We start from the raw sequence: 15357 nt of genomic DNA, 5'->3' as shown, positions 1-15357 counted from the left end.
AAAATGAAAAAATAAAATTTTAAAAAATTGTGTAGATAACTAAAAGCAGTGAAATTTTGCAAGTGTTTTTCCAAGATGTACCAAAACCTCTCCAAATTGCATATTTTATATAATGTTTCAAACACAAAATCTGCACCATAAAAACAAATTTTCTTCACTCACAAATACCATATTTTGAACAGATAAGAGAGGAGAATCAATTCTAACATTAAGTTTCAATATCTTACAAGAATTAACATTATGTTCAATGCTGAAATATGTGCGTTAGCTGGCAGGAATTGTAACAGAAAACTAATATTTGCGTGTTTTGAACGTGCTTTGCTGTTGCTAATGTTACTGCTGCGAACGTCACCCACCTAGTGCCCCAGACTTCGTCTATTAGAAGCTTCGCAAAAGAGAAAGACGGTCTGTACCTATGGCAGCGATGGCAACCGATTGTAGCTTGAATCTAAATATGTGTTGTTCATATTCCGATCATATCAATCAATGGGAAATTATCTGATGTGAAATCGTAAACACCAAAAACAAATAATATCTGCGCTATTTGCACAAAATAGCAACTAGGTGAACTACTAGCCATACTTGTTAGGTCTTGCTGAAAATATTCTGGATGAGAGGCATCCTGAATGTTGATGTGCAATCAGAAGAAACACTAAACTTAGTGAACTTAAATGCCCGCCAGTGGGGCCATAACTTTGTCTAGAACCCCATCTCAAAATGGTTGAATTAGCCTGTTGTAATTTTTCCAAAGCAGCAGCACTTTGGTCATTATCTTTCACAGAAAAGAGAAAATAAGAACAATTTGTTGATACTGAGGATAGTTTTCTAAACATAGTTTGCTATTCCTTGTGCCACTATATATGGCATATTAGCACTGATAACTATGCCTCTGTCAAATCAGAGAATTGTCATAAAGTTATCATGATAATGCTGTTATTATCTTACTTTTAGTGAGAGAGAGGATTCCCACAAACCTTTTGTCAAACTCGATCTTTCACTTTCAATGCTTCTGAGATTTTAATATTAGATAATACATTGCATGTTGTGCTAAAGAAATTACATACATCCTTTTGTGCTGTGAATCAAGCAGGTATGGATGTATTCTAATAATTGTTGTAGATTGTTGTCATTGGTACATTTACGTTCAAATTTTCTGACTCCTCCTCTGAGCTGGATGATAATATTAAGTTGTCCTGGCAAGCTTTTCCACAAAAACTTGGTCATGCATTGTGCAGTTTATCTAGTCAGTTCTGGTTTCAAACTATGTATAGTGGCACCTCAAGCATTGGGGTTGAAATAGGAGTCAAATGCCTCTGCACGCTTATGAAAAAATCATCTGTTCAAAAAATTTCACATGATTCTTTCATAAGGATAAGGCACATCATTTGGAATTTCTGCAGGCCCTATTCACTGACAGTCCCAGTGGATTGACTTTAGCCCTCACATTATTGTTTTATTGCAAAACAGCAATGAATCACCAGACCTCTGGCCTAGGAGCCAGAGTACAGTAAGAGCATCTAAGATCTCCTATATCTATTAAACCTGCCCAGTGAGGACGCAGTGGTGAGCTTATGGATGGGAAGGCTGAGGAAAAGGGCCGATCACTAAGAAATGGAAGCAGAAGCAGCAGGAATCTGGGTCTTGGGACTTCAGATGGGACAGGTGGTCTGGCAGCAGTGGCAGAGCAGGCAGACACACAACCGGCAGCAGAATGGGAGGTTTAATCGCAGGATGAAAAACAGAAGAAGAATAAATTAGCCAGTGATATCTAAATAGACAGAAGTCTTTAACAGAGATTCTAACAAATGTCTAGCTTTGATATTGAATACAAGAAGGCAAGATTTTGGAAAAACACTTTTACGCATACATTTAAGTAGAAGAATTCCAAAAAGGGAATTAACTCATCAGTTCATTTATTTTTTTTGTGTCCACGGTCCAACGGTCAGACAGCTGAGCATAAGCATCACAAAGCCAAGCATTTTTTCAACACCATACTGAAGGCCTACAGCATTTTATGTAGAAAGCCATTTACCTTCATTGTTTGCTGAGCTCTAATCATGAAACAGTGGACTCCTGTTGCATCTGTTGCTTGGACCTAGGGAATGTCTCATCACAGTTCACTGTCAAACCTCCTTAACCTTAATAATATATAGGTACTTTCTAACTGGTCAACCATGTTTTCATTTAATCATATTTGAATTGAGAATGTTGATCAATCCAGTGGTGAAAAGATGGAAACCATTACCTGTGGTAATGTTTTACAATAAAATATCCAACACAGTTTAGAGGTGTTACTGATTCAGAAAATCTTTATTTAGTTGAATCTTTAATGACCTAATCTTTATTCATGGCATATGGTTATTTCCAGTAATTTTCTCACTCTACTTTAAATTCAACAAGGTTAAAAGGTGTATCACTTTCCTATTAAAATATTATTTGCCATTTTTAATTATTAAAGTGAGTAAGGGATCAATTTTTCAATATTGTCTTAATTTGTTAAGGGGCCAAGAACCAAAGGTGCAAGGCATCCATCAATATTATTCAGATTTCCACAGATTTTCTTCCTGAAGTTTGTGAAAAATAGATGTAAATTCCAGTGTTTATCGAACACTGACCATGACCAAACATGACAGGTATGTCACATGCTTGGACCACCAGTAGCCAAATCTTTCCATTTACAAATAAGTCATACATTAACTGCAATGCCCACAGGCCTAAATATGTGCAGATACTCTCTTCAGCACCACATACCTTTGCAATTTATGCAGCACACATTTTCCATAATTTCATAAACATGTAGTCCTGACTGATATCACATGGTAGAAGTTATGTTAAAAAGCATAATGGCTACATGCATAAATGTGCAAAAGAGCCAAATACCCAGCTTCAGTGTCATGTCATAGTCATTATCAGTTTTTTCCTAGGGTACATACAATTATACTGTTCCAATCCACATTGAGCACGAAAACATGTTCACAGCAAGTGATTAAAAATTCAGAATTTTAAGCAGTTTTTCTATGTGAAGAATCCTTCAAATTATCATAGAATATGTTATGATTAGGATACCTTCTGTACAACCACTTTACCACATACAGTTATGAAAAGAAGTGCACCAGCAATTTTAGCTTGGTACATTAAATAATTACTATATATAATGTAATCCTAGCCAATAAGTTCATTTTATAAATGAAGGTCACCATTGCTTGGCAAAAATACACATTAAAGACTAAAACACAATTATAAATGTAATTTCAATTTACTTTTCTTTTGTATACCATGCTTTTTGCAGTTATATTTACCCAAGCACTGAAGGCAAGTCACCATATCTTAATATGGTACTTTTTTAAAATTTATTTTTCTTCCACCACTTTTGACAAAACAGATATAAAATACATTGGATATCGCAAAACTTAATGGAACTTGACAGGTAATTAGAGGCTTATGACCACTATAGCCAATGGCCCAATTAAGGTACATAACAGTCAATAACGCTACAGTAAATCAGTCAATGTAAATTCCAATATTCAAAAATTCAATAAAAAATCACCGGCAGTGTAGAGGTGTGAAATTCGTTACCGACATCCCATTGCTCACACTGTCCCAAAACAAATGTGCGGTTAATAAGCACTGTATGTTGCTTTGGAATAATCTATGTGGAAAAAGCGCAGAAATAAATTTGAATAAATTATAATGTTTCACTAGATTACATTACATACGTAAACATACCTACAATGTTCACATGAAAATAACAGCCTACCCTACCTCACCTTGTCTGCTCCTTGTGTAATACAAGACTAGCATCTCCAAACTTTTCCCCAAGCCCATAACTGGATGTGTGGCAGTTTCTTATGACAATTTCATGTATTCAAAATATGATCAAAATCAATTGTGATTTATCAACACACACTCAAATGGGCTGATGTTTTGAATAATGTAACCTTTTTAAAGTATAATATTCAAAATTATTATACAATATAGAATAGTAAAGTATTTCTTCTAAATTTACAAGTCACTTTGTGTTTGCTTGGGTCTCCGAGGTGTAATGGGAGATGAATAAAGGGATGAGAGATGCGACAATGTTTTCAAGTAGCACATAAACACATTCAAATTATTAAATCAAAGAGCACAGAAACAAGGTGGTCCACCGGCTTCAGTAGTAAAATGTGCTTACTATGTGCAGCTCCACCATGGGAAATTCACATACAAATGAGTTTCTACATTTACATATGTTAAGAAATATTTATATTTAGTTATAATGGATGTCCTTCTCTTGCATGGCTCCTTTAAACAAAAACAGAACAAAAAATGTTCTGAACAACTAAAAGAATACCATCGCATTTCTAGTCAATCTAGTAAAATTTATGTTTGTGCATGTATTCAGCTTTGCACTAATATTTTCAGATTACATGAAATTTTAGGTGGCTGTCATTCTTCAGTCACTGGGTTTTGCTCACTTATACTCTGGATCACAGTTTTAATTTGAACAACATGATATGTGTACCACAGTCTTATGAAACAAATGTTTCTGACTGTACCTCAGATTACTTTGCCGTCCATATATACATTAATGAATAGATACATATTTCCTTTTCATGGATTACAAAAAACATACAAAGAGTTTGTTTGCAATACATATTTCAATATTAGAATCACTATATTAGTCACTTGGCTGGTCCCCTGTAGATGAAGACAGTTTGTTGCACTGTGTGAGTCCAGCACCTACTGCACCTGCTTTAACTGTGCTGGCACTCGTTCTTGCTGCAGGTGGCTTGGCGTTCGATGCGCCATGTGCCCTCCTCATATGTGCAGTAGCAGATCGTACACTCATCGATCTTCACCTCTCGCCCAGCTGGTATCACAGAATTGTCTGCAAAGCAGTTTGGCCCTGACAATGAGAGAGAGAGAGAGAGAGAGAGAGAGAGAGAGAGAGAGAGAGAGAGAGAGAGAGAGAGAGAGAGAGAGAGAGAGAGAGAGAGAGATTATTTTATTGGGACATTGTTCAAACACAGTAATTACTGTAATTCAAAGTAAAATAACAACAACAAGAAAAAAAACAAACCCAAACAACCACCACAGGCAGAGAAGACAGAATAGATACAGAGAGAGAGAGAGAGAGATAGAGAGACAAACTGATAATCTTCCATCTTCTTACATAAATACAGCCCAACTGCATCAGCAAAAAATTAAAAGATCAAAAACCAAGACAAAGCCTTCCTTCCTCACCCACATGAGATAGCACCCCATTGACCCCCCACAAGTGCTCAAAATGCAGTTTGTTTTCCACAAGTGTATAGTAGGAGAACTCTACCTGAAGCTGCTACCATGCAATTAACTGTATTGAACGAACAGTAAATGATTAATCTTGCTTGCTGATTGTTTTTGTTTGTAGTGTTTAATGGTTTGATAATGGAGGTGTCTTAGGACACACATGGTTGTTTGTCACGTCTTCTGTATGTAATGTGATGTCTGAATGTATATAATGCATATAATTGCTTGTTAAACCTTGTGATTTCTGTGTCGGACCCCAGGAAGACTAGCTGATGTCATGTAGAAAAACAAAACGGTGCAGTTAGAAATATGAAAGGTGACAAGATTGTGCAGTACACATTTTACCCCTGATTCATTCTACAATTATGAACAGAAGAGGATGGGTTTTGCCAAGACAACGTTTCTAAAGCCACTTGCTGTGACAACTATCAATCGAGATCATGGTAAAGTCTGTTTGTCTTTTCACTTTAGGTGTTTTACGCATGCTACCTATAATGTGCATGAAACGCAATGTAGCTAACTAACCCAACCAGGGAATCCTAGATAGCTTTCATGCTATCGATAATCTAATTAAGCCTTTGCTTAATACGATCAGTTAACGTTAAAGTTACTTAACGTTGTTAAAGATTATATTACAAATCATAATGTTAGCCGTCATAACCTCACTTTACTTTGATGTCGATAATGTTTAGCCCGAATGGACGCTTACCGGTTGAATGGACCGGTTCCAGTAAGCATCCATTCAGGCTAGATGACATTCTGCTATCGAATCAAGCCCACAAACTATAACGTTAGCGTTACCCTCATCTCCCCAATTTACTTGCTGTCTAGCTATTTACTTGCTGTCTGTCTATCGATAATTTTGCTAATGCAGAGCCGGGCGGCCCTATACGCTCACTACGCAAGTTGCATAGGGCCCCGCAAATTATGCAAGGGCCCCGCCTCCCCCTCGTGTCAAAGCGGGTATCAATGTTTACAACTTAGATGAGAGGATGACGCGGAAGTTGCGGTCACCATGAGAGTGAATTGCGGGAACAGCAATCAGGTAAACTTTTGTTCTCTCCTCTCCAAGTTTGATGTCAGCAAATAACAGTAAGGTTAAGTTGATGTGCTAGCTTGCAGTGCATCTCTCTCTAGTATGTCTGTCTTGCTAACCTAGCTGGTGCATCCTCTTCTGTCTGTGTCTTGCTTGCTTGCTTGCCAGCCACTTCTAGGGCTGTGTACTGTGACTTTGTGCCTGACAAAAGTTAGAGTGAAATACGTAGTAATGAATTAACCACGATGGGCTGTCCCGTATTATTTTACTCTCGTTGGTTGTCATGCCCCCGTGTTTCGGTTGTCATGTGGTTTTCCTTGTGTTCCTGTTATTTCTGTTCCTTGTGCGTTGGTGTTCCTCACCATGTCTTTGCTTTTCCCCACAGGGTGGGCGTAATCTTTCCCCATGCACTCCCTAATGACTTCCAGCCTTCAGCCATTTTCTCACTCGTTCAGGTCGCATTCCTCACACCCTCCCTGATTAGTTCCAATTAGTACCAGATTATAAAGCCACACTTTTTGTTTCTGCCTTTGCCAAATCATTGATTTGTTGCCTAGCTTCACACCTCGCAATCCGCGCTTAACCCTAGCCTAGCACTATTGTCCGTACCCCGTTTCTCTGCACCTTCTTCGTTTCCCTTACCTTGCACTGTTCTCTTGGCCACTGACTGTTTGTTCATGCACTTTGTTCAGTGTTCCCCTGCCTGTCGAACCTTCGTGTTGTCTTTGTTGCGTCTTGTTCCGTGTTCTCCTGTTCTCCCCAGTTACCTCCCCAGTTCCAACCTCCCGGTCCAGCCCGTCCTTCGCCGGCCTCCCAGTCTCCAGCCCAGCTCCGCCGCCTAAACCGGAGGAATTCCGTCCAGCGCCACGCCCAGCCAGATCCCGAACCATCTCCACACAAACCCTCACGGCCCCTGCCCCAAGCCTGCCCGGTTTTCTACCGCATCCTGTTCAGCGCCACGCCAAGCCGGATCCCGGACCTCCTCACCTACCCTCACAGTCCCTGTCCCAAGTCTGCCCTGGTCCCTACCGCCCTCTGCCTGTACTCAAATAAACCCCTTTTCTTGAATTCCATCTACTGCTGTCTCTGAGTCCTGCATTTGGGTCTAGGCCGAGCACGGCACACAACAGTTGGTACTGCTATTTGGACCGTTGTTATGCAAAAACTCTGGCTGGTCGTTCTTTGCACCGTTGTTAAGCAAAAACCTCTGGTTGTTAATTCTATGAAAACAACGATTCCATCGAGAAAAGTAGTTTCTTCTCGTTTTATACCATACAATTAGCACCAATTTTTTTCATTTTTGCATTACATTATTTAAGAAAACTGCATGAAACCATAACTCAATCAAATTAATCTCCCTAGCCCTGTCTTGCTTTTTAAAATGTTGCGGTCTCGCAGTGTAGACATAGCATTTCTCCAAGACCCTCTGAAACCGGGTTTGAATGCCAGCTATCTATAGGTTCATTCATTGCTCATTCATTGTCTAACATAAGGCTAACTTAAGCTGTCTTTACACTGCTGAGCCTGCTGTAGCAGACCTGGGGTAGAATTAGTGATGATCAATTTCCACAGACGTTCTTTATCAACCTTTTTCCCGGTATGAACATCTTTACACTGCAGAGAATAATCCGCAGGATTCGCTGTGGTGCGTGCAATTATGTATCTCGTACACAATACACATTCACTTTCTCATGAATGATTGTTGTGTGATATTTTTGGAACAACTGCCTTGCAAAATGTTACCCCTGGTGTTTCTGGTTTTGCTAGCTAAACTGTTCGAGAATAAAGCTGAGCTGGGTGTTAAATTAGCAATCAGAACAAGAAGAATAAAACAAAAACAAAGGAGATTTCATCAAAAAAGGGCATCAAGGCTGAAGGAACATATGAAGAAACGTAATAAAATAATAACAACGCTAATCCATACTGCCGTATTTTTAAATTTAGTTTTCGTTTCTAATTATCAACAGCTCCCTCACCTTGCTGTCTCCCCAGTTGTTGCGCCTCTCGCTGCTGGCCATCAAAGCCTATCAACTTAACAAAATTATTAGGAAGCTAGCTCCAATTTATTATGGTTTTCCGTCACTTGAATGAATAAAATGCTTTTTGTCCATTATAAAGCATTTACATGTGCCACTTATGAAGGTTTAAGGTGAAACATTGATATCAGATTTTAAAAAAATAATGCAAAAACATTATCACACTGTTGTACAGTACCTAAATGTGTAATCATTAACTCTTGTATGTTTTTCTGTACTCTACAGTATGTGATGTTTTCTTGTAAGGGGATGGGACGACATTAAAACAATATTCATCCATCCACTACGTTTTGGCGTGTTCCAGTTGAGGTCTTATCCGGTACATACATTAAACACAAACTACAAGAAAACCAATGAATGATTATGTTAGTGTGAAATATCCTCATTCTAAAATACCACTAACCTATTTAAAGAGACTTAATTTAAAAAATAACGTATATCACTGAAATATTTTCAGCAGTAACGCTTAAATTTGGACAATTAAATCTTACCTGTGTTCAGTAGATAGAGATAGAAACAGAATTAATCCTGTCACTCCCCAGTTCTAACTTAGCCCAGAAAACAGTATATCAACTAGGTCTATCAGCAAACATATGCCTTAGCCATGCTCAGAATTTCTCAAGAATAATAGTATTTTCCAAGAAATAATGAAAGTCATCAATAAAATTTCGCCAGGTGCAGTGTCTTTTACTGCTACCACAGACTGAATGCGTAATGCAGCTATAATGAGACAAAACGTCTGGATACACTGAGCAATAAAACACTATTCAAGAAAAAGTATTATTAGACATATTACACATTGTTAGAAAGCTTATTCTGTCACCTATTGGATCGATTAAAGTTGATCAAGCCAGATTGTACTACAAGGATGACAACACCAAAAACAACATGTGTGGTATTACGGACAGCTATTTTGGAAGGTACCCAGGCGTCACAAATGAGTATTTCATAAACGGATTGCCCAAGACAATATATGACCACTTCGTCTGGAAAGGGACATCTCTACGCGTAAAACCAATGATAAGGTTGTATATTTATTACATATTTAGTCGCATATATTGACAGTAGAATGACATGGTATAATTTTAGAAAAATGAATTGTTTATTGTTTATTTCAGTGTTCAGTGAGCAGCGTTTTTCACAGCTGTACTGGCTATTGTTGGCTTTATCTTGTTGCTACGATGGAATACAAATTTTTAGAGGTAAAAGAATGTTTTCATGTATGCCCAGATAGACACTATTGTCCAGTGTGTCATGCGTGGGGGGTGTAGTTACAGATAAGACTGCAGGGAGGGGGTGTTTGGTAAATGCACGACCAGTGTGACAATGGTAGCGCTGCGAAACTCCGTATTCGGAATAGTTGTCCTGAATTGTCTACTAATAAAGCTAGAACACAGAGTTTGTGTTTTCAACTCATAATTTGGTTGCAGGAGCACAGAATTTCTGAATTGAGCAATCTAGGCATGCCAGCGTGTCGACCACTAGGGGCTTTGTGCCACGAGTTTCAACAAAATGTCCACAGTGGATCTTCCAGAGATGCAATATGACTGATCCTGATGGATCCGTTTTGCTTATGATTCCTTCAGTCTATTTGCCAAAACCTTGGAGAGCATCTTATAGTCACTTGACAGGACTGTTACAGGCCTCCAGTTTTTAATTAAAGCTAAATCCTCTTTTTTGGCAAAAGAGAGAGAGCTGCCCATTGAAAAGACACTGGTAGTACCCCTTCCTGAAGACATTCCCGCATCACTTATCGTAAATCAGCTCCTAGTATACCCCAAATGCGCTCAGCCCATCTACACCTGGCGACCGACCAGAAGCCAGCTGCCCAACCGCTTTTGTAAACTCTTCCAAGCTGAGTCCAGTACAGCCTGCTCCTCAGACCCCAGCTGAGGAAGTCCCTAGAGAAGCTCTGCAGCACATTGCTTGTTACATTACATTCATTTGGCAGACGCTTTTATCCAAAGCGACGTACAAAAAAGTGCATTTCATAGTCGTAGACAACTGCTAAAAATGGGTTCAGTAAGGTACAATACTTATTTTGTACAGCTATTTCTAGCCGAGAACAGTGAACACTATTCTGGCCTAACATCTGCAAAGCCAACTAGGCAGAAGAATAACCTACAGTATTAGGACAAATAAAATTACCAAGAGGTGTTGGGATGGGGCAACATGTAACAAGTGACAGGAAAAGGGTTTTTGTTTTTTTTGTTTTTTCCATAAAAGAGTGAAATACAGCGTGGTGGTGGTTAGTCTAGGTATAGTCTGAAGAGATGAGTCTTCAGGCCACGGCAGAAGATGGGTAGTGAGGGGGAGGTTCGGAGAGGGACGGGGAGTTCGTTCCACCACTGGGGAGCTAGGGTGGAGAAGCTCTGTGATCCCTTTGGGCGGGTGGGAGGGGTTACAAGGCGCCCTGCTGCCGCAGAGCGAAGTGGTCGAGCAGGCACATAGAATTGAGTCATGTCCTGCAAGTACATAGGGGCTGTCCTGTTGGCAGCAGTGTAGGCAAGGGTCAGGGCTTTCAACCGGATCCTGGCGGCGACCGGTAGCCAGTGAAGTGATCGCAGCAGAGGAGTGACGTGGGAGAATTTGGGGAGGTTGTAGATGAGTCGGGCAGCGGCATTCTGAATCATCTGTAGTGGCGGTATAGTACAAGCTGGCAGGCTTGCAAGGAGAGAGTTGCAGTAATCAAGGCGAGAGGTCACCGTAGCTTGGACGAGCAGCTGGGTGGAGTGCGTCGTCAGGTATGGTCAAATCCTTCTGATGTTGTACAGAAGGAATATGCAGGACCGTGATGTTGCCTTGATGTACTCCTTGAGGTCCAGTTGGTCATCCAGGACCACCCCCAAGCTCTTGGCAGAGTGAGAGGCAGTCACTGTGGTGCCATCAACCGTGATTGAGAGCTCACGAAGTAAGGAGGTCTTGCACGGGAAGAAGAGCAGCTCAGTTTTGTTGAGGTTGAGCTTCAGATGGTGGCTGGCCATCCAGGTGGAGATGTCAGCCAGGCAGGAAGAGATCTTATCATTGACCTGTGTGGCCGAGGGGGGGAAAGAAAAGAAGAGTTGTGTGTCATCTGCATAACAATGATAGGAGAAGCCATGTGAATTAATGACTGAACCAAGAGATCTGGTGTATAAGGAGAACAGCAGAGGACCCAGTACAGATCCCTGCGGCACTCCCGTAACAAGTGGATGAGAAGCAGAGGCAGACCCCTTCCAGGTGACCTGGTAGGTCCTATCTGCAAGATAGGAAGGGAACCAAGACAGGGCAGTCCCGGCAATTCCCATCCCAGCCAAGGTGGAGAGGAGTATTTTATGGTTGACCGTGTCAAAAGCTGCAGACAGGTCAAGAAGGATCAGGACAGAAGAGAAGCGTGAGGCTCTTGCAGTGGCAAGTGCCTCCGTCACAGCTAGGAGTGCAGTCTCTGTTGAGTGCCCGGATCGGAAGCCAGACTGGTGAGGGTCTAGCAGGTTGTTCTGATGGAGAAAAGAGGTTAGTTGTTTAAGATCTGCTCGTTCAAGGGTTTTGGACAGAAAGGATAGAAGCGATACGGGTCGATAATTTGTTACATCGGAGGGGTCTGAGGTGGGTTTTTTGAGAAGTGGGGTAACACGAGCCATCTTAAAATCAGAGGGAACATGACCAGAGGAGAGAAAGGAATTAACAATAGAGGACAGATAGGGAAGGAGCTCGCTGGAAATGGATTGGAGAACTGTAGATGGGACGGGGTCAGGTGGACAGGTGGTTGCATGATGAGAGGTGATGAGTTGTAATACATCGGAGTCCTCCAGCATTTCAAAGGAGGTCAGTGTGGCTGTGGGTTTGGGGGCTCACTGGATGGGCGAAGGAGTTCCGGATTGTAGCCACCTATCCTTCAAAGGCGGCCAGAAAGTCATCTGCGGAGAGGGAAGAGGGAGATGGGGGTGGAGGAGGAATGAGGAGATAAGAGAAGGTGGAGAATGGTTTGCGTGGATTAGAGACACATGCACTGATCTTAGATTGGAAAAATTAGGCTTTCGCTGACGTGAGGGCAGATGTGAAAGTAGCCAGCAGGGTATGGTATGCGGTCAGGTCATCAGAGGATCGGGATTTCCTCCACTTCCTCTCTGCAGCCCGCAGTGATGTTCTGCTGGAGCGTAGTGACTCAGTCAGCCATGGGCAGGGGGGTGAGGAGCGTGCTGGTTTGGAGACAAGAGGACAAAGTGAGTCGAGGGACTGGGAGAGGCAGGAGTTGAGGGTGGAGGTGGCAAGTTGTTACTGTCCTCCACCCCATAGAGGGCAGTATAAAATTCCACAGCATGCTGCCTCATTTCTTCTGGGTCTATGGTCACCCTCCCACCAGGAAGGCGATCTAGATCATCCTCTTCCTCTGTGCCTCTGATTTCTCTAAAATAAAAAAGAAAGGATTAGCAATGTCCACGTCTTTTATGTTCATGACCCGGGCTCTCACTAATGCGCCCTTTACTCTTTCTTGCAACAAAGTACTCAACTCTTGTCATTTTGGTTTCAAAAGGCCCCTCCTGCCAGGATTATCAATCAAGCAACTCTCCACATTATTAATGTCCTGTTCAAGGTTATGCACTGCTCCTTTAATGATTGCTGTAGAATGTGATGCGTACTGTTGGCAAAAAATTCTAATTTGAGCTTTCCCCACCTCCCACCATTGACCTAGCGAAACAAATTCTCCCTTTCTTTGTCTCCAGCACTCCTAAAGAAATTCCAGTTTTTCACAAAAGGCTTTATCTTGTATTAACTTAGTGTTAAATGCCAATATGATGTAGCCTTCACAGTCAGGGAAAGACAGATAACCACTGTCACAAGATGATGGTCAGTAATAGTAGCAGGGTAAATAAAGCTCTTACATAATCTTGAAATAAAATTTTCAGAGATATAAATCCTATCAAGCCTCGTGGCACTAACTCTACCATCAGATATCCTCACCCAGGTGTACTGCCTTGCAGTAGGATGTTTAAGTCTCCATGCATCAGCGAGATCAAACTGTGTGACCAGGCTTGAGAGGCAGGAGGATGACTGTAAATGAGGCTCCTCACTGGTCCTATCCATAGTTAACTTTATAGTACAATTCCAGTCCCCTCCTATGATAATGGACTGATTCTGACTGCACTGTGCTAAAGCTTCCCTCAGTTTCTTAAAAACTGCTAATGATCCCTGGTTAGGAGCATATATAAACAAAACAGACAACACTGCCCTCTATTTCAGCCCTAAATAAAATAACTTGGCCGTTAACTAAATCAGTGGTGAATGTAACAACTGTCCCTGGTCCAGGAAAAAAACAAACAGCTACTCCTGCACTGAAATTAGTGCCATGAGTTAAAACATACTGCCCCTCCCACCCTAGACCCCAGTCTACCTCATTCCCAACATCACCATGGGTCTCCTGGAGGAAAACTACATCTAATTTATTTTGCGATACTATTTCATAGATTAAAGCCCTTTTCTGTCTGACCCAGCCCTTAGATTCTGCATAAAGAGAAATAATAGCGAACCCAGAAAAATGGACAGTAATAGGCAGCAAGAGAAATAAAACACCCTGTGATGAAACCTCATCATTTAAACCTTATTGTGATTTGGCCTGTGTTTTTTTATACTAGTCACTTTTTTCCTCAATGACGTGACATTCTTTTCTGAGCCTAAAATGCTTCTTCTCATCCAAAAGGTCACATCCCACCTTCTTCCTTAAAGCAGCACATGACCTGATAAATCTGTATCTGGGAAGTGGTCCTCTACATGAAATATGTATCTGTTCAACTGAGTACAGATCACCAACCTGTGATGAATCAGATTCTGAATTGTAGTCCATCTCCTAACTGCCTCCTATTTCCATAGAACCCTCTGCCGCCGCTGCGTCCGATTCCTCTGTTCTACCACTTGGCCCTGTGGGTGTGTCCAACCCCGTGGCCTAATTACCCGCAGTCTCATTTTGTTCGTTTCCCAGTTGTTGTTGCGAAAGTGCTGTCTGATCTCTATGAACCGAGGAAACCTGTGCCTCCCCCTGCTTAGACTGTCCACCACTTCCCTCCTCTGCTGCAAAGCTAGGACCTGGGGTACTTTCTGCAGGATTCCCCCGAGTTTTCTTTTTGTAACTAGGGTAAGCAAAGCGCATACTCAAAGCATTTCATACTCCCCAAGCTTGCGTACACCATGTAGTACCCTGTCTCAGACTTGACACAGAAAGATACATCCAAAGTTTGGGTTGGAGAATCCAGAAACATAAAAACCTGTCTCCGAAGAGACTGTCCATGTTTTAGTTTAGGATCCTTACACCCTAGACTTACAGTCTTGAACAAACTTGCAAATTTCCCGAAGCACTGTAACTCCAGCTCTTCATTGGGAATAAACAGTGGTACTCCCGAAACAGTGATCCTCGTAGAGGGAACAGACAATGGTGAGACTTGCACGTAAACATCATTAAGAAAAATGCCACTATCAATCAGCTGATTGACAAAGCATTCTTCCTTTAGAAACACAACCACCGCTTTGTTCATGCGAGAAGCGTCTGACAAATTTTCATGACCGATTTATTCACCGGCCTAGAGTAACGTTCCATGGTAATACTCAACTCCAGGGGCAGAACCCTCACTCCATGTCAGATAGACGGGGCGGCATCTCTCCTTTAATCAATTCACATGACTGTCAATAAGTGCCAAGAGAAAATACCATAAATAAAAATACTATACGAATAAAATACAATAAGTACACATTAAAAACCAATCTACTACAGCAAGGTAAACATGGGTAAAACAGAAAACAAATCTTTTCTAAAAACACTGCTAAAGATCAAATCATCATTTACTACAGAACAAATAGCATCAGAAAAACACCACTGTCATCACCATCTATGCTATTCATAGCTTCATAAAATTTTTTATCAAACCAGGCTGTCACCAATGCAACACATAATGTATTAGATCCTGGTCAGACCTATTTTCTGCTTTGCTTTGCTTTTTTGACTTTTATATATTGCCAGTTTTGCCTCCCTTACTATGAAGTTGAGTG

General features: G+C 41.1%; 1 protein-coding gene across 1 annotated transcript in view; it reads right to left on the bottom strand.

Moving 5' to 3' along the window:
• Window positions 1-1418: 1418 nt before the first annotated feature.
• Window positions 1419-15357, bottom strand: part of vwc2 (von Willebrand factor C domain containing 2) — a 66166-nt gene continuing 52227 nt past the window's right edge. Inside the window, exon 3 of the mRNA XM_064337352.1 lies at window positions 1419-4885. Within this exon, the coding sequence (XP_064193422.1) occupies window positions 4734-4885 (152 nt within the window). The 3' untranslated portion in view covers window positions 1419-4733. The remainder of the gene's footprint in view (window positions 4886-15357) is intronic.

The sequence above is a fragment of the Anguilla rostrata genome, chromosome 1, assembly GCF_018555375.3.
Source record: "Anguilla rostrata isolate EN2019 chromosome 1, ASM1855537v3, whole genome shotgun sequence".
NCBI classification, from domain to species: Eukaryota; Metazoa; Chordata; class Actinopteri; order Anguilliformes; family Anguillidae; genus Anguilla; species Anguilla rostrata.
Note: the sequence above shows the minus strand (reverse complement) of the source record. Positions and strands in the feature narration are given on the sequence as shown.